Below are 24,579 nucleotides of genomic sequence, written 5' to 3'. Positions count from 1 at the left end.
GTCTCGCAAATGAACTGAATGTCACTGAGCTTTATGATATGCCTTATTAGGTCACCCCTCATAACAGCTGAACTGGAATCGCATTTACACAACAACATACAAAGATCGAAAGCTTTTATTACCAAGGTTATTACAACTTTGATTCACCTTATTTAAAAATGTACAATCTCATCCTTCACCAACTCTGTTCACAATGAATAATATCTTTATCCTTCACTAAAAAGGTAGATCAAGAAGCTGCCCTGGTCTACTTTTTGCCAGTATTTCTTTTGTATGATGACATAACTTGCATTACTGAACGTACAGTGAATTCTCAGGCAGGCATAGAGGGTTAGGGTTAACCCCCTTTGACCCCATTACATTACATTACATTACACATTTGCTGTTATGAACAGTCAGGTGGCCAGTAGGAAATATTGAATTACTATTGAAAATTAAAATGTTGAAGTTCTCTTGATTTCAATACCATCTTTCATATGATTAGCGTTCAAAATAAATAAGACCCCAGTCCCTCATTGTGCTTTCTTCCTTCTAACTACAAGCATACAGATACATTCATATCGGTGCAGGATTATGGTCCAGCCTGCTCTGATGGAGTCACGTCCTGTGCTCCTTGGACCAAGTCATTTAGTGTTGAGAACATGGTGATGTCGGCAGGTTGCAGACCCATCTTCTGAATCTGTCATGGGAAACAAACATCAAATCAAATTTTATTCGTCACATACGCCAAATACAACAGGTAGACCTTACAGGGAAATGCTTACTTACAAGCCCTTAACCAACAATGCAGTTTTAAGAAAAATACCCAAAGAAAAGTAAGAAATAAAAATTACAAATAATTAAAGAGCAGCAGTAAAAAAACAATAGCGAGGCTATATACAGGGGGTACCGGTACAGAGTCAATGTGCTTAGCCGAGGTAATATTACCCCCAAGCCATTAGACTCCTGAACATCTAAACAAATGGCTACCCAGACTATTTGCATACCCCTCCTCTTTTACACTGCTGCTACTCTGTTATTATCTATGCATAGTCACTTTAATAACTCTACCTACATGTACATATTACCTCAATTACCTTGACTAACATCGACTCTGTACAGGTACCCCCTGTATATAGCCTCACTATTGTTATTTTACTGCCGCTCTTTAATTATTTGTTACTTTATTTCTTATTCTTAACAACAAAAAAAGAAGGTCTACACCTGTTGTATTCAGCGCATGTGACAAATACAATTTGATTGAATATGTGCATGTAGGTAGAGTTATTAAAGTGACTATTCATAGATAATAACAGAGTAGCAGCAATGTAAAAGAGGAGGGGGGAGGCAATTCAAATAGTCTGGGTAGCCATTTGTTTAGATGTTCAGGAGTCTTATGGCTTGGGGGTAGAAGCTGTTTAGAAGCCTCTTGGACCTAGACTTGGCGCTCCGGTAGTGCTTGTCGTGCGGGAGCAGATAGAACAGTCTATGGCTAGGGTGGCTGGAGTCTTTGTGGTATTAGAGGCTTACCATCACAACAATCATTCTGGGGATTTTCCTGACCTGCCTTCCTTCCTTCCTTCCCATTAACTCAAACCAATATACTGTCTTTCTATAACATAGTCAAAGGACAACTACAAGATAAGTTTGGGTTCTCTAACAGGGGGAACCCTACCTGCTCTCCCAGGTACTCCACATCCAAGGCCAGCTGCAGGCGGATCTTGCTGTCATCTGTGGGTCCTCCAGTGGTACCTATCGTGTTGGTGGTTGCTGTTTTCCTCGCTTGCTTCAGTCTCTTTAAACTTTCCTCCATTTTTTTTACGGAACTCAAAACTTCTGATATGGTTTCAAAATATCTGCCCAATGTCAAGATGGAAAATTAGTATTTTGTGCTTGGTGGAGCAGACCAAAAAGCTACTTAAGTTTGTGAGGTTGACTGCCCTTGAATTCAATTCAATTGTTAGTTTGTGTCCTTGTGTGGTGCCATTCTTAGGACAAAACATTGTGACTCACTGCATTGGCCCTAGAGAGTCAACTTAATTGTATTAAATATTATTATAACACGATACCAGGACTAAAGACTATGGCAAGCATTCAAATTGAAAGCTGTATATGTGGACTAGAATTATCTTCACAAGATCTCATTTTCCCATTCATGAAGTGGTCTCCAGCCATCTCTTACAGTATACTCTACTTTCCTACACAGGAAGTCTAACAGACAGCAGAGTCCCCCTACCTGTGAGTGCAGTCATTGAGTGTGATCCGTAGCCAGTCCTGGGCAATGGAGGGCTTCACCATGTCTTTGGAGTCGCTCAGGAGCTGGTGCAGCGGCCGCAGGGCGTTGTCCATGTAGGCAGAAGCTCTGAAGGGAACTTCCTATACAGGAAATGAAGAACAGGCACACATCTTCAAGCTTGTGACTGCTGTGACTGTGGTGCACTTTTCAATATTTTGGTACTATACAGAAGATGTTCTCTAATCATCTCAGTAACATTGAAGCCTAATGAGAGCACTGCTCCATTGTCTTGGGAGGATGACGCCTGAGGGGCAGGCCTTCTCACTTTGTTGGTCCTGCGGTATAGTCGGGGGACCTCAGAGGCACTCTTCAGGAAGCGAAAGCACCTCTCAGTTAAATGCTGAGTCATCTTGCTGTTCAGGGTGGGAATGCAGCCAGACAGGGAGGCTTTGGAGTCTTCTAGGGCCTCTGGGGAGAGAACACAGGGCATGGAAGGACACTTGTCAAAAAGGCAATCAAAAGGCACTATATCAACTGACTTGCAGTAAGAGAACAGTAACAGCTGATGGAATAAGTATCATGATTGAACACTGTTTGGAACAAGATATCAGTTTGTGCATGTAATCTTTCAAGCATGATGATGACGACATACCTCCAACAATTACAACGTTTTTGTACCCAATGACCTCCAGTTTCTGCATAATCATTTTAGAAAGTTCCGGAATCTGTGAGAAAGGCAAATGTTTAATGGTAAAGAAAACTAATGATGGAAAAATAACAAGGTTAATGCAATTGCATATCTATGTAATGTTGCCTACCCCTAAAAGTAATTCATAAAATTAAAAACCACATCTATTAAGACATGTGTGAATTATTTTTGTCTTCTTGGAAGGTAAAACTGACCTCGTAAAACTGACTATCCTACCGATCCTCGATTTTGGCGATGTCATCTATAAAATAGCCTCCAACACTCCACTCAACAAATTGAATGCAGTCTATCACAGTGCCATCCGTTTTGTCACCAAAGCCCCATATACTACCCACCACTGAGACCTGTACGCTCTCGTTGGCTGGCCCTCGCTTCATACTCGTCGCCAAATCCACTGGCTCCAGGTCATCTACAAGTCTCTGCTAGGTAAAGACCCGCCTTATCTCAGCTCACTGGTCACCATAGCAGCACCCACCCGTAGCACACGCTCCAGTAGGTATATCTCACTGGTCACCCCCAAAGCCAATTCTTCCTTTGGCCGCCATTCCTTCCAGTTCTCTGCTGCCAATGACTGGAACGAACTGCAAAAATCACTGAAGCTGGAGACTCATATCCCTCACTAGCTTTAAGCACCAGCTGTCAGAGCAGCTCACAGATCACTGCACCTGTACATAACCCATCTGTAAATAGCCCATCCAATCTACCTCATCCCCATACTGTATTTATTTATTTTGCTCCTTTGCATCCCAGTATCTCTACTTGCACATTCATCTTCTGACATCTACCATTCCAGTGTTTAATTGGTATATTGTAATTACTTCGCAACCATGGCCTATTTATTGCCTTAACTCCCTTATCCTACCTCATTTGCACATGCTGTATCTAGACTTATTTTTCTACTGTATTATTGACTGTATGTTTGTTTATTCCATGTGTAACTCTGTGTTGTTGTATGTGTCGAACTGCTTTGCTTTATCTTGGCCAGGTCGCAGTTGCAAATGAGAACTTGTTCTCAACTAGCCTACCTGGTTAAATAATGGTGAAATAAAATTTAAAAATACAGTACAAAACTTCATTGGCTTATTTTGCAGGATCTTGGTCATGATTGGTCCATATCACTACCTGGTCCTGTAGTTTGTCCACATCGGAGGCTATAAAAACCAGCTGTTTGGTAGATAGGGTTGCTGGGCTGCCACTCTCACTGCCCCCATCATCCTGAGAGGTGCGACTGGACGTGGAGGAGGCGGAGCTGGGGAGGGGCCTCACAGGGTCTTTACTGACCTCCGTAGAGGGAGATTTAGTCAGCATCTAGGAGACAGGGTCCAGAAACACCAATCATGACAACTTAATAGGACCAGCATTTCCTTTCATAGTATTCACATTTTCATGCCTGCTGCTTTAAAACACTGGGATACTGACATATGCTGAGGCTACGTTGAACACTAGATTAATAGGGGTATCACAGAATCCATAGACAGTATGTACACTAGCATTAATATTATAGTGGAAAGGCTGGGTTTTCATGTTGGAGGAAGGTTGGGTTGCCCTGTTTGAGGAAAGTTGGGTTGCCATGTTGGAAGCTGTACCTCAGTGAGGAACTTGGAGTAGCGTGAGATGAGCTGCAGGGTGAGCTTCCAGAAGCGGTGAGACAGCGGGGGCAGGTAGACCTTTTCCGCCCAGCACCTGACCAAGCTGTTCCACAGCACCTGGGACACCAGCAGGTGGTAGCAGCTGCCCGCTGAGGAATAGAGTGTGTAAGGGGGGGAGAGTGTGTAGGGAGCAGGTAATACAAGCCAGCAGGTAAAATTGCCTTTTGTGGTAATGATTAATGAAATATAACTTATCCATTCATACATTAAAGTTGAGTATAGCTACTAACCTGGTGCTGCCTCTAACCCATCAGCAATAGCATTCTCTAAACATGCAGCAATTTCCTTGTACCTGTGACAAAGATCGGGAACAACAAGTCAATGCATCGCTGTTAAACACGTATAAGCTAGCTTGCTGTTTTTTGAGCAAAACAGTTCTAAAATGATTATTCCAATCTCCATTTTTGTAGAAATGGCATTGCAAAAAAGGATGATGATTATTCTTTACAATAAAGATAAATAGCATAGTGCATTCTCAAAACAATCTTGATAGCAACAGCCGTTACACAACATGCAGCTGTGATGGAATTGAAAGAACACAATTTTAAGCATGTGCAGCATGATAGACTTTCCATTGTGAAATGTGCAAAGGCTGGTTGACAAACAGTGCAAGGCACAGAGAGTCCAACAACCTTCACGTTGACTCTATAGAGGATCAATATTGCCTTAGAGGGAGTATTAATCAGGAGCCTTGTGTTGGACACAGTTACTTATAACCCGTAACTGTCATCATCTTATCTCTATGTGTAACATGATATCAGCACAATATCCAGGAAGTAAAACGGATGACTGGACATCAGCAGGGTAGGTGACAATTAAAGGGTGCAAAATCAAGCACAGAAGGTCAGTACAGGATGCACAGAAGTCAAAGGTCATGGAGCACACAGCTACTCACCGGAGCTGGAAGTAGACAGGTAGGTTCCACTTGTTGTGGAAGCTCTGATAGGAGGCGTGAGCTCTCAGTCTCCTCACACTGGCTTGGGAGCCACACTGCCTATCAAACTTCCTCACAAAGTCCATGCTGATTGTGTACCTCTGCAAAATACAGACATGAACCGAATGAGAATCTGGTCTCCCTCTCCTACTAGTAGAGAGTAGGACTTGTTAGAGTCAGTGTTTCCATTACTATTTCCATTGTATTTCCAAGCTCTGTTGAACACTGTCAAAGAGACAGGCTTCTAAAGGTTTTATATGACAGTTATGATGCCATAGGACTACTTTGATGCCAGAAGAACGAGATTGGGTCGTTACAGTGCGTACCTCATAAAAGGTGTCAGGGTTGCCCGCGTTGAAGAGAGAGGGGATTCTCTCGTCGATACCTTTGATGATTTCAGGCCAAACGGAGTTCACCAAGAAGTCGTATCCAGGCACTATGTCTGCCTTTTCACTGGACAGACAGCAGAAAGCAAAGACATGAGAAAGAACAAATAAGAAATTCATAGGTTATGAATGTAACTCAAATCAAATTGTATTTGTGACATGAGCTGTGAAATGCTTACTTACAAGCCCTTATTAACCAACAATACAGTCTTAATAAAATAGAGTTAAGAAAATATTTACTAAATAAACTAAAGTAAATGCAAATAGTCCGGGTGGCCGTTTGATTAAAAGTTCAGCAGTCTTATGGCTTGGAGGTAGAAGCTGTTAAGGAGCCTTTTGGACCTAGACTTGGCGCTCCGGTACCGCTTGCCGGTGCAGTAGCAGAGAAAACAGTTTATGACTTGGGTGACTGGAGTCTTGGAGAATTTTTTGGGCCTTCCTCTGACACCGCCTAGTATATAGGTCCTGGATGGCGGGAAGCTTGGCCCCAGTGATGTATTGGGCTGTACGCACTACCCTCTGTAGCGCCTTATGGCCATTCTACCATATACTTTCTTATATCTGTCGGGAGAAATGCCTTCGGAACTTTGACTTCCAGGTCAGCTATGGCGGGTACCTTGAAATGGCCATTCCAGTCACCTCGCGCAGCAGTCTACAGTGATGCGGCACAAACTCTAAGAGCTTGGTGTACATTATTTGAAGGCCATTGGGGGTGGACTTGACCAACTGTTCAACGATGACCTGTTGACAACAAAATAGTCATGTGAAGTACTGTTTATGTCGAGGAGGAAGCATAGACTTCATCTCTAAAGAAGAACACAGTACATTAAGTTCTTGAATTGTCCATTTCTGCATCATTTCGTAAATATATTGGTGAGCTGGACACCAAGAGAGTGTCCCAGAAACCAGATTAAGTTTACGCCTGCATTTACAAGCAATTAAAAATCATGATTGTTAGTCCAGGAGTAGGCTTAATCTGGATATGGGACACCAGCCCTAAACGCTCTTCTTTATATGCTATTTAGCAGACGCTTTTAATCAAAGCGACTTACAGACTTACATGCTCGACAAACTGAGCCATACAGGACCTAATCCTGACGGTTCCGCTCCCACACAACCTCACCTCGTCCATGTAGGGCTTGACCAGGACTTGTCCCACCAGAGCCTCTGCGTCCCTGGTCTTGTCGATGGTGGCGTAAGTGCGTAGGCAGTGACGCACAATATCCACATTGGAGGTCTGGAGGCCCTGTATAAGGAGTCCCTCCAAAGACTGCTGTAGCATGGACGTGATGCCGGAAATACGCTACAACACAGATCGTACACAGACACAGTGTCAGTAAAGGAATCTTTACAATGGGCAGGCACGCCCATTTTCAACCATTAACCTTAATCTAGTTTGTGTACTGAAAATCAACCCCAGAAATGCCATGGTGCTGTCAGTGTTGAATAATACGACTTGACTTACAGGCCTGACTTTGTCCAGCAGGGGCATGCCCTTGCTTTGGACAGCATGGAACTGCAGCTGGTTGAACTCTGTGGCAATCCGCTCCAGAATCTGGCCAGCTAAGAGAGGACTGCAAAGCAAAAGAAACAGCAAACTTAGAAAATGAAACATACACCAATATATAGAGTACAAAACATGAAGAATATAGCTGACATAGAAACAGGGATAGGGGTAGGCCCTGAAATGCTGGCTGGATGCCATATTCTCAGAAAATATTAAAAGCAAGGTCAAAATTAAAGTTTCAGTCCGGGATTTTAAGCACAACAAATTCGTAACATATTGTACGAATTGGATTCGTAACATATCATAAGAACTGCCCAAAAAAGAAGGATGTAAACATATCACACGAAACAGATAACATAGTACACAATTGAATCTCGGTTACACAAAAGTAAAATGATCTGGCAAAAGTTAGCAATTTTTTTTTACTTCTGGAGGAAATGCAGTTAATAATTGTGAGTCTCCTCCCTCGCTAACGGAAAAACTTTCGGCCAAACTCCTCCCTTACACTAATTTAGCCCGTGTTTATCATGGCCAAAAAGCACATTTTGGTTTTCATGAATTTTTTCGATATAGCCAATTTTGACTTCGTGGCTGTGGAATCTAATGGAAACGTTTATCATCCGTACACAGACTTGAAAATCACTGCACCAGTTTACGCACCGCCTTCGCCCAATCCTGATTCGTCCAAATAATCTATGAACAATTGAATGAAGTAGCACACAAAAAAAAAACGGGGACCCGTTTTGGCAAGTGAGCATCACTTTCAAAACTACTGGTTTAAATTATACAAAAGTTCCGGAGCATCACTTTTTTTTGTACTTTTTACGCCTTTTTCTCCCCAATTTCATAATATCCAATTGGTAGTTACAGTCTTGTCCCATCGTGTCAACTCCCGTACAGACTCGGGAGAAGCCAAGGTCGAGAGCCATGCATCCCTGGAGAATTACTTTTAAAAAATGGGGTAATGGCTTCTTTCTGTGACCTTGCCTCATCATTAACTTAGATGCATCCGTATGGTAGAGAAACTATAATATGTCATATCAGCAAAAAGCTGATGCAATCATTATTTTACATACCTGCTTATCTCAAGAGATGTTGAGTCTTTTGAGTTCTGAGAATGTAGGATTTTTTCAATCTTCTCTACTGATCGAACAACTTGGATGAGTCTTGTGACACACATCTTGTATAGGGGAACAAAAAAAACATGAGAAACATGACAGTTTAAACAGACTCATCTCTAGCATCCAGCTACACACATACAAATGTACTGTATTTTACAGAAACACAAATGTCTGAAATGGTAGACATACACTATATTAAAAAAAGTATGTGGACACCCATTCAAATGAGTGGATTCAGCTATTTCAACCACACCCGTTGCTGACAGGTGTATAAAATCGAGCACACAGCCATGCAATCGCCATAGCCAAACATTGGCAGTAGAATGGCTTTACTGAAAAGCTCAGTGACTTTCAAAGTGGCACTGTCATAGGATGCCACCTTTACAACAAGTCAGTTCGTCAAACTTTTGCCCTACTAGAGCTGTCCCGGTCAACTGTAAGTGCTGTTATTGTGAAGTTGAAACATGTAGGAGCAACAACGGCTCAGCAGCGAAGTGGTAGGCCACACAAGCTCACAGAACGGGACCACCAAGTGCTGAAGCATAAAAATAGTCTGTCCTCGGTTGCAACACTCACTAACGAGTTCCTAACTGCCTCTGGAAGCGACGTCAGCACAATAACTGTTCGTCTGGAGCTTCATGAAATGGGTTTCCATGGCCGAGCAGCCGCACACAAGCCTAAGATTACTATGCGCAATGCCAAGCGTCGGCTGGACTGGTGTAAAGCTCACCACCATTGGAAATGCGGTCTCTAGAGTGATGAATCACGCTTCACTATCTGGCAGTCCGACGGACTGTTTGGTGGAGGAGGAATAATGGTCTGGGGCTGTTTTTCATGGTTCGGGCTAGGCCCCTTAGTTCCAGTGAAGGGAAATCTTAACTCTACAGCATACAACGACATTCTAGACGATTCTGTGCTTCCAACTTTGTGGCAACCGTTTGGGGAAGGCCCTTTCCTGTTTCAGCATTAAACACAAAGCGAAGTCCATACAGAAATAGTTTGTTGAGACCTCCCGAGTGGCGCAGCAGTTTAAGGCACTACATCGCAGTTCTAGAAGGGCCACTACAGACTTGGGTTCGCTCCCGGGCTGTATCACAACTGGCCGTGATCGGGAGTTCCATAGGGCGGTACACAATTGGCCCAGCGTCATCTGGGTTAGGGGAGGGTTTGGCCAGGGGGGCTTTACTTGGCTCATCGCGCACTAGCGACTCCTTGTGGTGGGCCCGGTGCCTGCAGGCTGACCTCGGTTGTCTGGTGAACGGTGTTTCCTCTGACACATTTCCTCCGACACTGGCTTCCGGGTTAAGTCGGCGGGTGTTAAGACGCGCGGTTTGGCGGGTCATGTTTCAGAGGACACGACTCGACCTTCACCTCCCGAGCCCGTTCGGGAGTTGCAGCGATGAGACAAGATCGAAATTGGGGAGAAAAAGGGGGTAAAATACAACAACAAAAATATAATAATGGTTTGTCGAGATCGGTGTGGAAGAACATGACTGACTGGCCTGCACAGTGCCTTGACCTCAAACCCATTGGACACTTTTGGGATGAATTGGAACGCCGACTGCGAGCCAGGCCTAATCGCCCAACATCAGTGCCCGAACTCACTAATGCTCTTGTCGCTGAATGGAAGCAAGTCCCTGCAGCAATGTTCCAACATCTAGTGGAAAGCCTTCCCAGAAGAGTGGAGGCTGTTATAGCAGCAAAGGGGGGGACCAAATACATATTAACGCCCATGATTTTGGAATGAGATGTTCAACGAGCAGGTGTCCACATACTTTGCGTCCTGTAGTGTATAACCTTGAGAGTGCCACGTTATAAGTCATAATACCCATAAAACCTAGAGGTCAAACACATACTTTTGGTCATATAGTGTATAAATCCAGGTTAACAAACCTTTTTGTTTTGCAAGTCATCTTGCTTTGATAGCTGGTTGTCAATGGCTTGGATCACCTCACTTACAGATGTTCTCAAGCTCTGAAAAAAATAAAGGGAGAAAGATACAACATACATAAATGGGACAAAGTGTGTGACCAAGTCAACAGCAACGAAGGTGAAATCAATGTATCATAATATGAAGGGGAAAAAAAGAGTCAAACAGAGCACATACCAGTACCTCTTCCTGCAACTGACCCAGCGGCACTGATAGCTGGTTCAGGGCTTTGTCCATTCCAACCTAAATAGATGATACATCAAGTATGCCCATTATTCTCTAACTACTACTGTAGCTATTAGGCCTATTTGACATTTAAAAGTCCTGATCTTAGCTGGAGCAACTGTTTGGAAGAACAAACAGGCATCTCATCATCACACCCATTTAGATTGCTACATCCATATTGAGCAGATTCTGCTGATGCTCCCAGTTTCTTTCAAGTGACATCATTGTAAAATAGGATTGCCATCTTCTTATTTGGCTACAAATGCATGGTTGTAACGTCCATTAATGCCACGTATGGGTGGGGGACACTGCAGCATCTTGGACTTGACAGCCATAGGAACCTACCAGATTGGTGGAGAGGTTGACAAAGTCTGCATAGTCTTTGTTGATCAGCTCCACCATGGCTGTTTTGAGCAGTTTGTAATACATCTCAAGGTCCTCGCGCATCTCCTCCAGCTGGACATGCTTTCTGCAATCAGCAACAAACTGATCCACGTCGAAGTCATCCTGAATGCAACAGAAGATGAAGAAGAAAACATGTATCATGATTGATCATGTAGTTAACGTTAGCTAGTTAGCTAGCCAATGCTTATGCAAAATCTGTCCAGCAGAAACTAACTTGCTAGCTGCTTGCCATTTCTAATAGGGCATTAACAGTTTGATGAAGAAGGTAGATAGGTAAATATGAGGAGACAAATTTAGGCATATATAATTCGTGTCTTTTCAAGATGTGATAACATAGAATGAAGCCAGTTTGGCTGATCACTGCTAGCTAACCTATGGTAATACTAGCTAACGTTAGCTTGGAAAAGTGACATTATCTTAGCTACTGTTAGCTAACTACCTTCATAAACACGTCCTTGTCGAAACAGAGAGAATCCGGCCCCTTTGGCAGATTCATTTTTCTTTCGTACTATTCTTGAAATCGATAAAGGCTGGACATGTAGTTATAATATAAAGTTTTAAAAAAAGGTTGCTAAATAATTTCTGAAGAATGAGAAGGGGAAAAATACTGAAATTATACTTCCGCAAACATGGCAGTGTACCACCACAGATAGAACAATGAGACAGATATTTCACCGGATGTATAATGTGAAGCATCCGGTTGGTGTTTCTACTCACTACCAAATATGGTGATGAGAGGAAGTCCATTGGCCAGCCGTGGGAGAAGAGTTTTCTCATCTGTGATACATTTGATCTCAATGCAGTTTTATTTTTCCAAAACTAGTATCTGTTAGTGAGTGGGCTACGTTTTGTAGACTTTAGCCTGTGCCAAAGTTAAAAAAAAATGAGTGCAAGGGCGAATTGAGTTATTGCACACGCGCACTTCAAAGAGTAGGCGTTCCCTAACGGCAATATGCAAATACCTTGTAGAACGCGCCAATAGGCTGTCGCTAGCTCATGCTTGGCTCTGTCAACCCCCTTACGTGTTCTGCACACTATGATTCATTTTCTATCTTGGGTTAGTTATAAAAATCTTTGGTACCATACCAACAAGAAAGATGACTGGGGCGACCCCGTCTATTGCACCCCCACAGGGCGCCAAGGGGAAAGTTGTCTGTTTTACTCTAAGCATGCTGGTCTTAGAAACAGATTTTATCATACAAATCCTGACCTCCTTGTCACAGGATATCATTAAACATTTTCAAAAATGACTTTAAATAGTTCCTGTAATTGCAATGTCATTGAATAAACTAATGCATTAATCATACATGTATTTTATATTCGTATCATAAGCAAAAATCAATTTATGGGGTATATGCCGTTTCTAACCGCATCAGAACACAATTCTGCTTTAATACCATAAGATTTGACGTTGCAGTGAGATAACAACGCTATTGGCCAGTACAGGAGAGCAACCAGGTCAGCTGACGTGTAGATGCCGCGTATTCATTGAGGTCTCTACACAGTACGAGCCACCAACGAAATAGCTGGCCCAACCAGGATGCGCAGAGAGTGATAAATATTGATAATTTCGGTCTCTGTGCGCAGCGCCGAGGGGAACTTCAGTAGCCTTGATGAGGACAGCTCCCCTCCGGTTGATGCTTTGAAGAAAGGGGAGAGTCGAAGTTATCGCATCACAAGCCAAGTCTGCAGTTGGCCTAGAATAATTATCAAACGCGCACAGTGGGAGTGGACTGTCATCTCCCGTGGGTAGGTGTGTGTGGCACGGGTTTTTCCCCAGTATAGTTGCATGCCGAATATTGTGCGGTGTGGTAAGCTACCAAGTGCATCGACGAGCGATGGCGGAATGTGGAATGAAGGCGCTGTCTGTCCTGGAGGCGGCCCGCTCACGCTACGAGAGCTTGCAGATTTCAGATGATGTTTTTGGGGAATCGGGAGATGACAGTAGCGACAATCCCTTTTACAGCACTTCGGGTGACTCGAATTCGGATAACTGTTGCTTGGAGGCCGGGGATGATCAAAGGGCAGGTGAGACTGGGAATTGTCAAAACGGAGGTCCACCCGGCTCTATCTCAAAGACTCAAGCAGAGGAGGATGGATGGAGCGACACACTGCATGATATCACGGTGGCCCCCTACAACGACACATATGGTATGTAATTTCAAGAATAAAGCCTAGCTTGAATTAATAGGTTAAGGTCATTATCTCCATCGTGTATGTATGTATGTATGTATGTGTGTGTGTGTGTGTAGTGTGTGTGTGTGTGTGTGTGTGTGTGTGTGTGTCCATCTAGTGGGCAGTCCTATCTAATGAGCAGCCTATGATTGTAGGTCCTGACTGAACAGCAGGCCCAGAGAGTCAGAGAGGAAAAGCCCAAGTTTCCTTTAATAAAGGATCGTGACACAATATGGATGAATTGCTTGGAGAATTGTGGCTTATATGATTGGTCAGAATCTCAGAAACGGTGAAGTGGCAGTCTGGGAATGTGGTGCAGACACAGGACAATGAGTTAACAGTGAGCAGACAGACATGCTGCTCTTCCAAATTAAGTAGCCCAGGAAATGAGAATAGAGGAGAAGTTGCAGAGGAGCCTAAGTGAATTAAAGACAATATTGGCACAGAACACATGTTTGAGCACTCTCTCTCCGCTCTCTCTTCGCTATCTCCAGACACAAATAACATTGTGCAACATCTTTGCCAGTTCGGCCACATGTATTTGTCAACTAAGGCATTGTAGTATGCCAATGTATATTTTGGACCAGCTGCCATTGTAAAGGAATACTGAGCAGTTGCATGTCATGCTTAAAGGGGTAAACCATACTAGTACCAGCAACAACCTAATCAAATATGTAATATTCTTATCCTTACAAATGTCCTGTAAAATGATCAATGTATTACAGATGATTATCAGTCATATAGAAGTAAAACATAGCCTTATGGATGTATCACACAACAAGTGTAGGCTGAGGTTCCTGCCTTCATCATTGCTCTGTTTGAAAGCTCTGTCACTGAGACCAGATGTGACTTGCAAATAAATGCCTCCCTCTCGCTACATGGTGGTCTGGGGGTGCATTGTGCCACAGTCACGACGTGAGAGAAAATCATGCCATCTGCCTGTAGGCTTAGGTATGGGCGTTAACACAGGCAGTGACAGGTGGTGGTGTTAGCCAATGCATTTCAGGCACAAGGCATTTCTTTGGGAATCACTTCAGCATACAGAAGTCTTTGTCTACACTACAGTATGTGTGGCTGTCGCATTCTCCACTAGAGCCAGGTTTGTTTTCTCACACTCACCACCAATAGCATTGGGCCAGTAACCAAAAGGTCGCTGGTTCGAATCCTCAAGCTGGCAAGGTGGAACATTCTGCCGTTCTGCCCTTGAGCAAGGCAGTTAACCCCCCCAACAACACCTACTCCCCAGGCACCGATGACATGGACATCAATTAAGGCAGCCCCCCGCACCGCTCTGATTCAGAGGGGTTGGGTTAAATGAGGAAGACACATTTCGGTTGATTGCGTTCAGTTGTGCAACGGACTAGGTATATCCCTATAAGTTATTTGAGACTTTTGACACAAATGATAGTGCTGGCAGGTGTATTGAATGAGCAGTAACAGCTTGACTGCATCAAACCCATTAGTAGATGAGCAAATAGGCAGGACACAGGGCTGGTGTGGCCAGGAAAGATGAACGTGAGGTGGTTCTGTGCTAACTCAACTGAAGGTTTGGATGCAGCAAGCTGGTGCTCACTGAGGACAAGGATATCCAGTGCAAGGTCCAACTAGAGAAACAAAATGTTCATGTGAAGCTTGAGATGTGGGTTTGACTTTGCTGACAGAGTAAATATGGGAACATTATTCCTACATACAAAGATAAAACCTTTGAAAAATGTCTGCACAACATGCAGTTTTCATAGGCAAAATGAGAGATGGAGTCTGTATGATTGATATTTAGTCCATTATGAAAACCACACGGCTATAACAGGGATAGGGAGTACTTAGTAAGCATATCCATGGGTCTGAAATGTCATCCTATTGGTTTACATCATTATCCTAGTAAAATCCCTGCGGTGATGCGTATGCACATTAGGACAACCCCCCCCCCCCCCCCCCATGGATTACAGTCTATTACAGTAGATTTTATTACAGTATAATGTATAACAATATATTATGTAAAATGTTTATGATAGAAAGGCTTTAGAATTAATCCAGCTCCATTTCACTTTATTGAATGACACTGCAGTATTTTCAGTCATTTCAGACCTATTAATGTCAAAAAGGTGCAAGTCTGTTTCCGTGCCTGAAAGACTGACATTTGATTTCAAAACCTACATAATCTGGATCCAACCCCCTGCATTTATTGTGTACATTACTGTAGCTGTAGAATCAGTGTCTTCCCACTTGGCACAGACGTCAATTCAACTTCTATTCCACGTTGGTTCAACGTAATTTTGTTGAAATGATGTGGAAACAATGTTGATTCAACCAGTGTGTGCCCGGTGGCTTACTTTTGAGGTAAACGCAGCTAACACAGTAATCTTTTCTCTCTGAATGATTAATCAAGCCTAATAAAAATGTATCTCTTACAGAATATGTACCATTATATGTTTTCTGTGGAACTCTGCCATGTGGTTGTTTGTTGCCTGACAAAATAACGTACATCCTAGTTTAAATTTGAGCTATAAAGGCAGGATTATGGGAGAGTAGTATATGCAGTGGTGAGTGAATGCTTTTGAGGCTTCTCTTACTGATGTCTTCAGTAGCAGAAGACTTCTTAAAATCCTTAATCCTATGCTATCAGTTAATGGTGTGAGATAGAAATAATGTATCGTAATGTTCTGAAAATGTGGGAAAACTCTTCTCAGAATGGAATTCTTAGTCAAGGGAATAAAACAATTATATTCCATAAAAAAAGATGTATTATGCATAGTATTTTTGGTATGACTTTTGTTTACTGTATTGCTTTTGTGGAAGCCTGTATGAATCTGTCTTTGGAAATCCCTGCATCTAAGGCAGTCATGCTGTATTTTGCTGTCAAGTTTGAAAGTCGACTGGATTAAATGAGTGGTTTTTGAAACAATTTCTGCAGTGTGAGACACCCTTTGGCCTGAAGCCTACTTAGATGCATCTCTCTCTCAGGCTGGGTTTGAGGAATTGGTGAGCTACAATAGTTACAAACTATACAGGACTAAGTGCTTAAAAGTAACGCTACAATTGTTACAAACTATACAGGACTAAGTGCCTAAAAGTAACAACTTGCAGCACGGTCAACCTGGCCTGTACATTCAGTGCAAGAGTAGTAATGTAAAAATCTACTGTATTTCATCAGCAAACTAAACTAGTTAATTTTGGTCCTTTTTAAGACCCAACATTTTCCTAGGGACATTAGAGAGGACATGAGAATCTTCCTTTTAGCTAAATAGCTTTTAAAAATTGGCTAACCCAAACAGTCTTCCTTACGTGGTTAATTGGGCCTGAATTAAGACTGCTGTTTAGAGACATTTTCTCACTCCAGTAAATGTGCTTGCTACAAGTGTGCCAAGGAAAATAGGTCTGACTCTCTCTCACACAAATAACAGCTGATCATTTTATTACACCTTATGGATCATCAGCTTTCAATTGAAAGAGAGTCACGCCTGTCTATTCTCTATTAATTGGCTCTAAATGCTAGAGTTCACTGTCTGGAAGTCTAAGTCAGTCTTAAGGGAGGACCACCTTACCTGAGGTGTGTTTAATCTTACACATTGCCAATTTAGTTAAATGAGAAGGTAAGATTTTCATTCACCAAGTTGGCCTTGACTTGATTAACATGCATGGGAAACTAGTATGTCAATGTCGATGAGTGGGCTTGACCTAACGAGGTTACAGCTGTTGGCTTGCATAAGCAGGAATTAATTGTGTTTCATCTGACATGTTCGAGACAAGACAATGGCTGTTTTCATCCACGATAGTGTTGTAACATATTATATTAATGAACCATTTCTTCAAGCCCAAAAAGCGTTATTCTTGTTTCGATGACATTATGGTTACTGTCATGTTGAATAGAAGTTGATTGCAGCCCTAGGGTTGACAGTGACCTACAATCCAAATCACAAAGACCAGAAAGAAATGTTGGTTCATACGCATTGTGCTTTTTTTAGAGTACAAAATAACTCTATGCACAAAAGAGCTCCATACTGTCAAAGTACTGTAATTAACTTTTTTTTTTATCTGTCGTTTTAAAAGTAAGACTCAATTTACATCCGTGTCTCTGTCTCTCTCCCTGTCACCAGGCCCTATCCAGAGAATGCCAGCCACAGCCACTTGCATGGACTTCTTCCAGCTGTTTGTGCCCGACAACGCCATCCAGAACATGGTGACGCAGACCAACATGTACGCCAAGAAGTACCAGGAGCGCTTCGGCAGCGACGAGGGCTGGCGGAACGTGACGGCGGCCGAGATGAAGGCCTTCCTGGGCTTCGTGACTTCCACCAGCGTTCACCGCTGTGAGTCAGTGCTCAGCATCTGGAGCAGCGGCTTCTTCAGCAATCGCAGCATTGCACTCAAGATGAGCCAGGCACGCTTCGAGAAGATCCTCAAGTACTTCCATATCGTGGCCTTCCGCTCCAGCCACGGCAGCCATGGCCTCTACAAGATCCAGCCCTTCCTGGACTCACTGCAGCAGTTGTTCGGCTGCAGCACCTTCCGCCCCTCTCAGACTCAGGTATGGCGCTGGGCTGCTGTGTGAACTGTTTAGCTTTGGACACGTTTAGTACAGATGACTAGGGGTTGGAACCAAATATATTTATTTTCCCCAGTTTCTTTTGATCTGTTACACTGTTACGACCAGCAGAATAATGTCCTGAGCCCATCTATAATTTGGCCCAAACCACTACCTACTGTTTTATTTATTTATTTATTTATTTTGCTCCTTTGCACCCCATTATTTCTACTTGCACTTTCTTCCACTGCAAATCTACCATTCCAGTGTTTTACTTGCTATATTGTATTTACTTCGCCACCATGGCCTTTTTTGCCTTCACCTCCCTTATCTCACCTCATTTGCTCACATTGTATATAGACTTATTTTTCTACTGTATTATTGACTGTATGTTTGTTTTACTCCATGTGTAACTCTGTGTTGTTGTATGTGTCGAACTGCTTTGCTTTATCTTGGCCAGGTCGCAATTGTAAATGAGAACTTGTTCTCAACTTGCCTACCTGGTTAAGTAAAGGTGAAATAAATTTAAAAAAGATAGGTAGGTTGTCTTTTGGACAAACATTCCTGGAACAATAGTACATTGTGTCCTAGTTTAGAACAGACTCACAGTTAAATATTCAGCTCCCAAAGCACTTTTCTGTGAAGAGTAAACTTGTTTTCTGTCTAATTAAACTCTATTCAAATGTTAATCTCACATCTGGCAGCAGCTGAATAACATGTATTTGGATTGTCTAATCAGGAAGGATTGGTTCAGATTAAGTTCAGAAATAAGCCAAAGCACACAGAATATCCTTGCTGCATTTTGAAATGATTGAGATGAGCCAATTTGCAACCTCCCATGAAGAATCCACCATCTCTTTCAGAACCTTGGCAATGTGAACTTTTCTGAAAGGAGGACAACCTGTCTGTGTTTCTGGGCCAGGAGGAAAACGTGGGCTGGGAGGAAAACGTGGGCTGGGAGGAAAACGTGGGCTGGGAGGAAAACGTGGGCCGGGAGGAAAACGTGGGCCGGGAGGAAAACGTGGGCCGGGAGGAAAACGTGGGCCGGGAGGAAAACGTGGGCCGGGAGGAAAACGTGGGCCGGGAGGATACGAAGTTGAAATGTTGTTGACCTTACAGAAATAACTACATGTGATTGCCACTGTGTCAGGCCATGGCAGGGATTTCTCATACCTGTCCACCATTCTACTTCAGTTTTAAGTTACTGCTTTGACACATACATACCAATATGACAACCCATATAACAACCAATATAAATCACATTTTATTTGTCACATGCGCAGAATACAACAGGTGTATAACTTTACAGTGAACTGCTTACTTACAAGCCCTTAGGCAACAATGCAGTTTTAAGAAAAATACCTAAAATAAATAAAAGTAACAAATAATTAAAGAGCAGCAGTAAAATAACAATAGCGAGGTTATATACAAGGGGTACCAGTACAGAGTTAATGTGCGGGGGCACCGGTATAGCGGGCAAGAACACGGGGTGGCAGGTAGCCTAGTGGTTAGAGCGTTGGGCCAGTAACCGAAAGGGATCTGGATTGAATCCCCAAGCTGACAAGGTAAAAAAAATCTGTCATTCTGCCCCTGAGCAAGGCAATTAACCCACTGTTCCCCGGGCGCCGAAGACGTGGATGTCGATTATGGCAGCCCCCTGCACCTCTCTGATTCAGAGGGGTTGGGTTAAATGCGGAAGACACATTTCAGTTGAATGCATTCAGTTGTACAACTGACTAGGTATCCCCCTTTCTCAATATGACAACCAATATAACATTTTAGTAAAGAAATAAGAAGGAATGCAAATGCCCAATCAAATTGTATAAATTGTATAACACGTGTTAGGGCTGTGATGATACCAGTATCGCAATATTTTTTTCCATGCCAAAATTAAATCACGAAGCAGACCAAACTCTGTGGTCCTTTTTAAGGCTCAACTAAGAGCAATAAACAACTTCTCTGATAGAAAATGCTTCCATTCAGCCACAAGAGCATGAGTGAGGTTGGGCACTGATGTTGGACGATTTAGAAGATGAAGTCTAATTCATCCCGAAGGTGTTCGATGTGATTTAGGTCAGAGCTCTGTGCAGGCCAGTCAAGTTCTTCCACACCGATTTTGACAAACAATTTCTGTATGGACCTCGCTTTGTGCACAGGGCATTGTCATGCTGAAACAGGAAAGGGCCTTCCCCAAACTGTTACCACAAAGTTGGAAGCACAGAATGGTCTAGAATGTCATTGTATGCTGTAACGTTAAGATTTCCCTTCACTGGAACTAAAGGGCCTAGCCCGAACCATGAAAAACAGACCCAGACTATTATTCCTCCTCCACCAAAAATTACAGTTGGCACTATGCATTGGGGCAAGTAGCATTCTCCTGGCATCCGCCAAACCCAGATTTGTCTGTCGGACTGGCAGATGGTGAAGCGTGATTCATCACTCCAGAATTTTCTTTTTTCACTGCTCCAGAGTCCAATGGTGGCGAGCTTTACACCACTCCAGCCAGCGCTTGGCATTGCGCATGGTGATCTTAGGCTTGTGTGCAGCTGCTCGGCCATGGAAACCCATTTCATGAAGCTCCCGACGAACAGTTCTTGTGCTGACTTTGCTTCCAGAGGCAGTTTGGAACTCGTTAGTGAGTGTTGCAACCCAAGGACAGACAATTTTTACGCTCTACACTCTTCAGTACTCTGCGGTCCTGTTCTGTGAGCTTGTGTGGCCTTCCACTTTGCAGCTGAGCCATTGTTGCTCCTAGACGTTTCCACTTCACAATAACAGCACTTGCAGTTGACCGAGGCAGCTCTAGCAGGGCAGTAATTTGACTAAATAACTTTTTGGAGAGGTGGCATCCTATGACAGTGCGACGTTGAAAGTCAGTAAGCTCTTCAGTAAGGCCATTCTACTGCCAATGTTTGTCTATGTATATTGCATGGCTGTGTGCTCCATTGTATACACCTGTCAGCAACAGGTGTGGCTGAAATAGCCTAATCCACTAATTTGAAGCGGTGTCCATACTTTTTTGTGTATATAGAGTGTATCTTAGATTCATTCTGAGTATTTTGTGGAAGTATTACTGGCTTTGTTCCTATGGTGTCCCATGGGGGACAAACATCAATAACTGCCACATCGAACCACATCCCCAAGACTGATATCTAGTTTTTCTTAATGAGAAACGGGTTGAATTGGTGCATTCATTCGCTCTTTAAAAACCTGCTGTGTGTAAAATATGCTATAGTTTGGAAAATAAATAAATGTAACTCTGGATGACAACATAATGATGTTTGTTTCCAACATTAGGGCTGTTTTCCTAAAGAAGTCAAATCTGCTTTGTGTTTTGTTTAATTGTCACGATACTAACGAGTATCGCGATACTGGTATTGTCCCGGCCCTAACACTTGTATCTGAGAATAACTCTGGGATGCGCCCAATGTGTCAGTCAAGAAGTCGTGTATTCTCAGCTATATACACAGTGTACAGGAGGCTGACAGAGTTTTCCTCAGCGTGCTCCCTGGTGATCAGGCATTGCGCGTTGCATGTAAATTCCATGTCAGACATGGCGGATCAAAGCGGGGCACTGCTACCTCCCGAAGCTGACAGGAGAGGAGTTCTGAGAGGGCATTTCCCTTCCCCTCTGCTCTGCTTCACTCCCAGGAGTTTAAATGGAAATGATGCAGACACACAGTCAGAGCTGAGGGATAGGGAATGCACCTTCACACCACAGCCTCTGGCCCAGATGTCAGGGCCCCCAAGGCTGGAGTCTGGACACCGCACAGCACTGATGATAGCCTCAGTAGCTCAGCTCAGATAAGGGTGTTTCTCTCGCTCTGGTTTTCTTGTTTTCTCTCTGTGTGTGTACAATCCAACAGGCACTGTACAAAACCTTTTTATCATTTGCCAATGCAAATACTTTCACCCAGACATTTACTTTCTTATTATCTACACTTACTGCCCAGTACCGTCTAGTAGCTGTAAAGGTATGATGTAAACATACCCTCCACAGTGGGATGTGCTGCTAACATGTCTCTGATTGGGCTGCCTCTGTCTGGGGCTCTGATCAGCACAGACTAGGGGTGGATGTCCTGTCTGAATAATGAATGTATTTTCCCTGGCTGTGGTGAAGAAAAATTGTCTACCCAAAATGTTCCATGTACTGTTTTTGCTGTCTGTGAAGCCTACCTTCTTCAGCTTCTGCCTTTTTACAGATTTACAGTAGGATCTTAATTTGAGCCAGTTTGCTACAGCAGAAAATTAATCCTGCAGCAACAGGAAATATTATTTAGTATGTGGATTATAATTGATGGACATTTTGATAGGGGTTGATACATTTTTCGTAAGGTAAAAATCTAGTCTGAAATTTCAAAGTGGAAATTACAAACTTCAGAAGTCTTTTTAAACCTCATACACTACACATTTTACATTTCCTGCATTGCAGGAAAGTTCTCCTGCAAAAGGGTGATCAAATTAAGATCCTACATCTGTATAATAAGCATAACAAAAGCCTTTATAGAAATGTGTTAAGTGAAGTTTCTACTTTAAGATGAAAGGAACTGTGCATGTCAAAGCGGATAGTGCCTTCCAGTGCATCTCTGGCATAGCAGGGGTTCTTTGGGAAATAAATTTAAAATTGCTGAGCTTTGTCATTAACAATTCTGCTTAGCTAGCTGTAAAAAAAATAATAATAAAAAATCTCATTAACTAGACAACACAAACAACTCTGTTTAGAGATCTAGCAAATTAAGGTCTGGCAAATAGGTGTACCTTTTTTTTGTTTCCACCGCTATCTTCTCAGACACTGTGTATTTCCCTCAGGTAAGGGTTGTCAAACTGCCACTGATCTTAGCTAATGCAGTAGCTGTCAGCAAGAGACAGAGAGAGAAGACCGCTATAATTAATCTGTATCATGGCCTCCACTGAGATTAAGTCATTGGGGTTGAGAAATGGGTTTGATAGACATCCAGCCGCCACAGGCCAAAGACCAATAGAGCATAACAGATGGTTGTAATTTACCAGTAGAGCACTTAGAAGGTTATGAAGGACAGGTCTATAGCCAGGCAGCAGGGAAAAAGTCAGACAACACACATTTAAACAGAATGTGTTCACCTGTCACTGACTTCACCCATGCAGGAATAACTATGAATTCTTTTCAAATCCTTTTGTGAATCATTTTCTGGATTTTCAGGAGACCTGTGGATAGCTATGAACAGTTGCTGATCGTTTCCAACTGAATAATTACTGTCGCAAACTCCTCTTGTCAACGTTGTCTCTCTCTTTTTTACCTCTTTGACTCCCTGTAAAGAAGCCAGGTGTTTCTGTTGTATCATCACAACAAATCGATAGGGGTGAAAATCAACCTGGAACAACCTCATCACACCTTATCTACAGTGCTCAATCTGATACAGACACACTCACTTCTGTTGCAGGTCTGAAATCCCTGCTCCCTAATGAGTTCTGGCTCTCCTGCAGACCGAGCAGATATTCTGGGTACTTCAGTCAGGCGGTGTGTCTGTGTGGCTCCCCAGTGGTAGGAGGTGTGAGTTAATTAACAGAGAGGTAGCAGGCAGTACATATACAGTATTGGCTTGTTCTGCTCTGGGCTAAACAAACACCACCTGTGCCTCGTTGTGTCTCCTTGGTCCCGTTGGGAAATCACTGGCTACGCATGCCTGGGTCCTCCATCCACTTTGATATCCTACATTTTGTGATAAGATGCTACCTAGCCTTAGTCTGTAGTCCACACACATGCAACTTACACAGTACAATCAGTCAGAAACCGCTGCCATGGTACCATCCCTGGTTATATACCTGGTCTTGGCTGAATGGATGCCTTTGAATATGAACTGTATATTCCCACTGTTCCATAGGTGCTCCATGAGCCTCTGATTGATGAGGACCCGGTGTTCATCACCACCTGTACGGAGAGAGAGCTGAGGAAGAGGAGGAAGAGGAAGTTCAGTCTGTGGGTCCGCCAATGCACATCCACTGGCTTCATCTGTCAGGTACAGTGTGTGTGTGTGTGTGTGTGTACATGCATCATGTTATGTTTGTGTAAATGAGACAAAGGGAGATGGTGAGGGCAGTGGAGAAAAAATGAGGGGAGGGACTGTACTCTAACCTCTTGGATTTATACTCTTATATCCGGGAGCTAGTGGTTTGCCAACTTTGTGACAAAGACTGTGCACCTTCAATTACCCCTTGTGAAACCTCACCGGGATTTACACAAGACTGCCTGCCAGGGACGGCAGGGTAGCCTAGTGGTAAGAGCGTTGCAAGGTTGCAAGTTCGAATCCCCGAGCTGACAAGGTACAAATCTGTCGTTCTGCCCCTGAACAAGGCAGTTAACCCACTGTTCCTAGGCCGTCATTGAAAATAAGAATTTGTTCTTAACTTTCTTGCCTAGTTAAATAAAGGTAAAATAAAAAATGTATTTGTCTAGGCAAATTGTGTGATTGGATGACTCAATCAGTCTCCAGACCCAATGTTCTGTTGTTGTTTCCCAGGAGTTAGGCTTTTACAAGCCGATCGGTTTCTTTTGGCTCTGAATTGCTTTCTTTTATGGCAGAAATGTGCCATAGGGAGAAGAGGATGGAAAAAAAAAAAAAGTCAAAAGTTATAGAGCGAATCAATGGGATTCCATTAGTGCAATGCCCAGTCACTGCTTGGAAAATAAAGTACCAGTCCACTTAGTATAATTGCTCTCTGCTCTTGGTGGGTGTATAACCAAATGACTGCTGCCCCAAGCCTCAAACAGATCCAGGAAGGCATGAGAATTAATGGTTATGCACGCCCGTCCCAGTTGGTGGG

The 24,579-nt window shown here is 43.1% G+C and overlaps 2 protein-coding genes across 3 annotated transcripts in view; one reads left to right on the top strand and one right to left on the bottom strand.

Annotated features, from left to right (window-relative positions):
- Positions 1 to 99: 99 nt before the first annotated feature.
- Positions 100 to 11,724, bottom strand: cog2 (component of oligomeric golgi complex 2). 2 transcript variants are annotated; one of them, NM_001139626.1, is made up of 18 exons: positions 11,521 to 11,715; positions 11,022 to 11,183; positions 10,629 to 10,694; positions 10,415 to 10,495; positions 8,477 to 8,580; positions 7,359 to 7,467; positions 7,017 to 7,196; positions 6,510 to 6,634; positions 5,834 to 5,960; positions 5,469 to 5,608; positions 4,804 to 4,865; positions 4,511 to 4,662; positions 4,047 to 4,232; positions 2,868 to 2,940; positions 2,541 to 2,683; positions 2,216 to 2,355; positions 1,655 to 1,835; positions 100 to 679 (listed from the first exon to the last, which is right to left on the bottom strand). In NM_001139626.1, the coding sequence occupies exons 1-18, from the start codon at positions 11,575 to 11,577 to the stop codon at positions 572 to 574; spliced, it is 2,196 nt and encodes a 731-aa protein (NP_001133098.1). In that variant the 5' UTR covers positions 11,578 to 11,715; the 3' UTR covers positions 100 to 571. The 2 variants fall into 2 exon arrangements, with proteins under 2 accessions (NP_001133098.1, XP_014034341.1); XM_014178866.3 differs by having other exon boundaries at positions 101 to 679; positions 10,635 to 10,694; positions 11,521 to 11,724.
- Positions 11,725 to 12,559: 835 nt separating this feature from the next.
- The window catches only part of LOC106589661 (piggyBac transposable element-derived protein 5), a 32,015-nt gene continuing 19,995 nt past the window's right edge, over positions 12,560 to 24,579 (top strand). The window contains exons 1-3 of the mRNA XM_014179905.3: positions 12,560 to 13,232; positions 17,351 to 17,781; positions 23,640 to 23,774. Coding sequence (XP_014035380.1) covers positions 12,920 to 13,232; positions 17,351 to 17,781; positions 23,640 to 23,774 — 879 coding nt within the window. The 5' untranslated portion in view covers positions 12,560 to 12,919. The remainder of the gene's footprint in view (positions 13,233 to 17,350; positions 17,782 to 23,639; positions 23,775 to 24,579) is intronic.

The sequence above is a fragment of the Salmo salar genome, chromosome 28 (assembly GCF_965601325.2).
Source record: "Salmo salar chromosome 28, fSalSal1, whole genome shotgun sequence".
NCBI classification, from domain to species: Eukaryota; Metazoa; Chordata; class Actinopteri; order Salmoniformes; family Salmonidae; genus Salmo; species Salmo salar.
The sequence above is the reverse complement of the archived record's forward strand: the minus strand, read 5'-3'. Positions and strand labels throughout refer to the sequence as shown.

What these genes read in the sequence shown, in the direction of transcription:
- cog2 (NM_001139626.1), bottom strand. Translation starts at nt 11,577, where the DNA reads ATGAATCTGCCAAAGGGGCCGGATTCTCTCTGTTTCGACAAGGACGTG. An exon ending in ACTGGAATGGCCATTTCAAG is followed by an intron (nt 5,961 to 6,509) that starts GTACCCGCCATA and finishes CTGTCTGTCCAG; the next exon opens with TGAAAAGGCAGACATAGTGC. An exon ending in CCTGTCTACTTCCAGCTCCG is followed by an intron (nt 4,866 to 5,468) that starts GTGAGTAGCTGT and finishes TCTTTGTCACAG; the next exon opens with GTACAAGGAAATTGCTGCAT.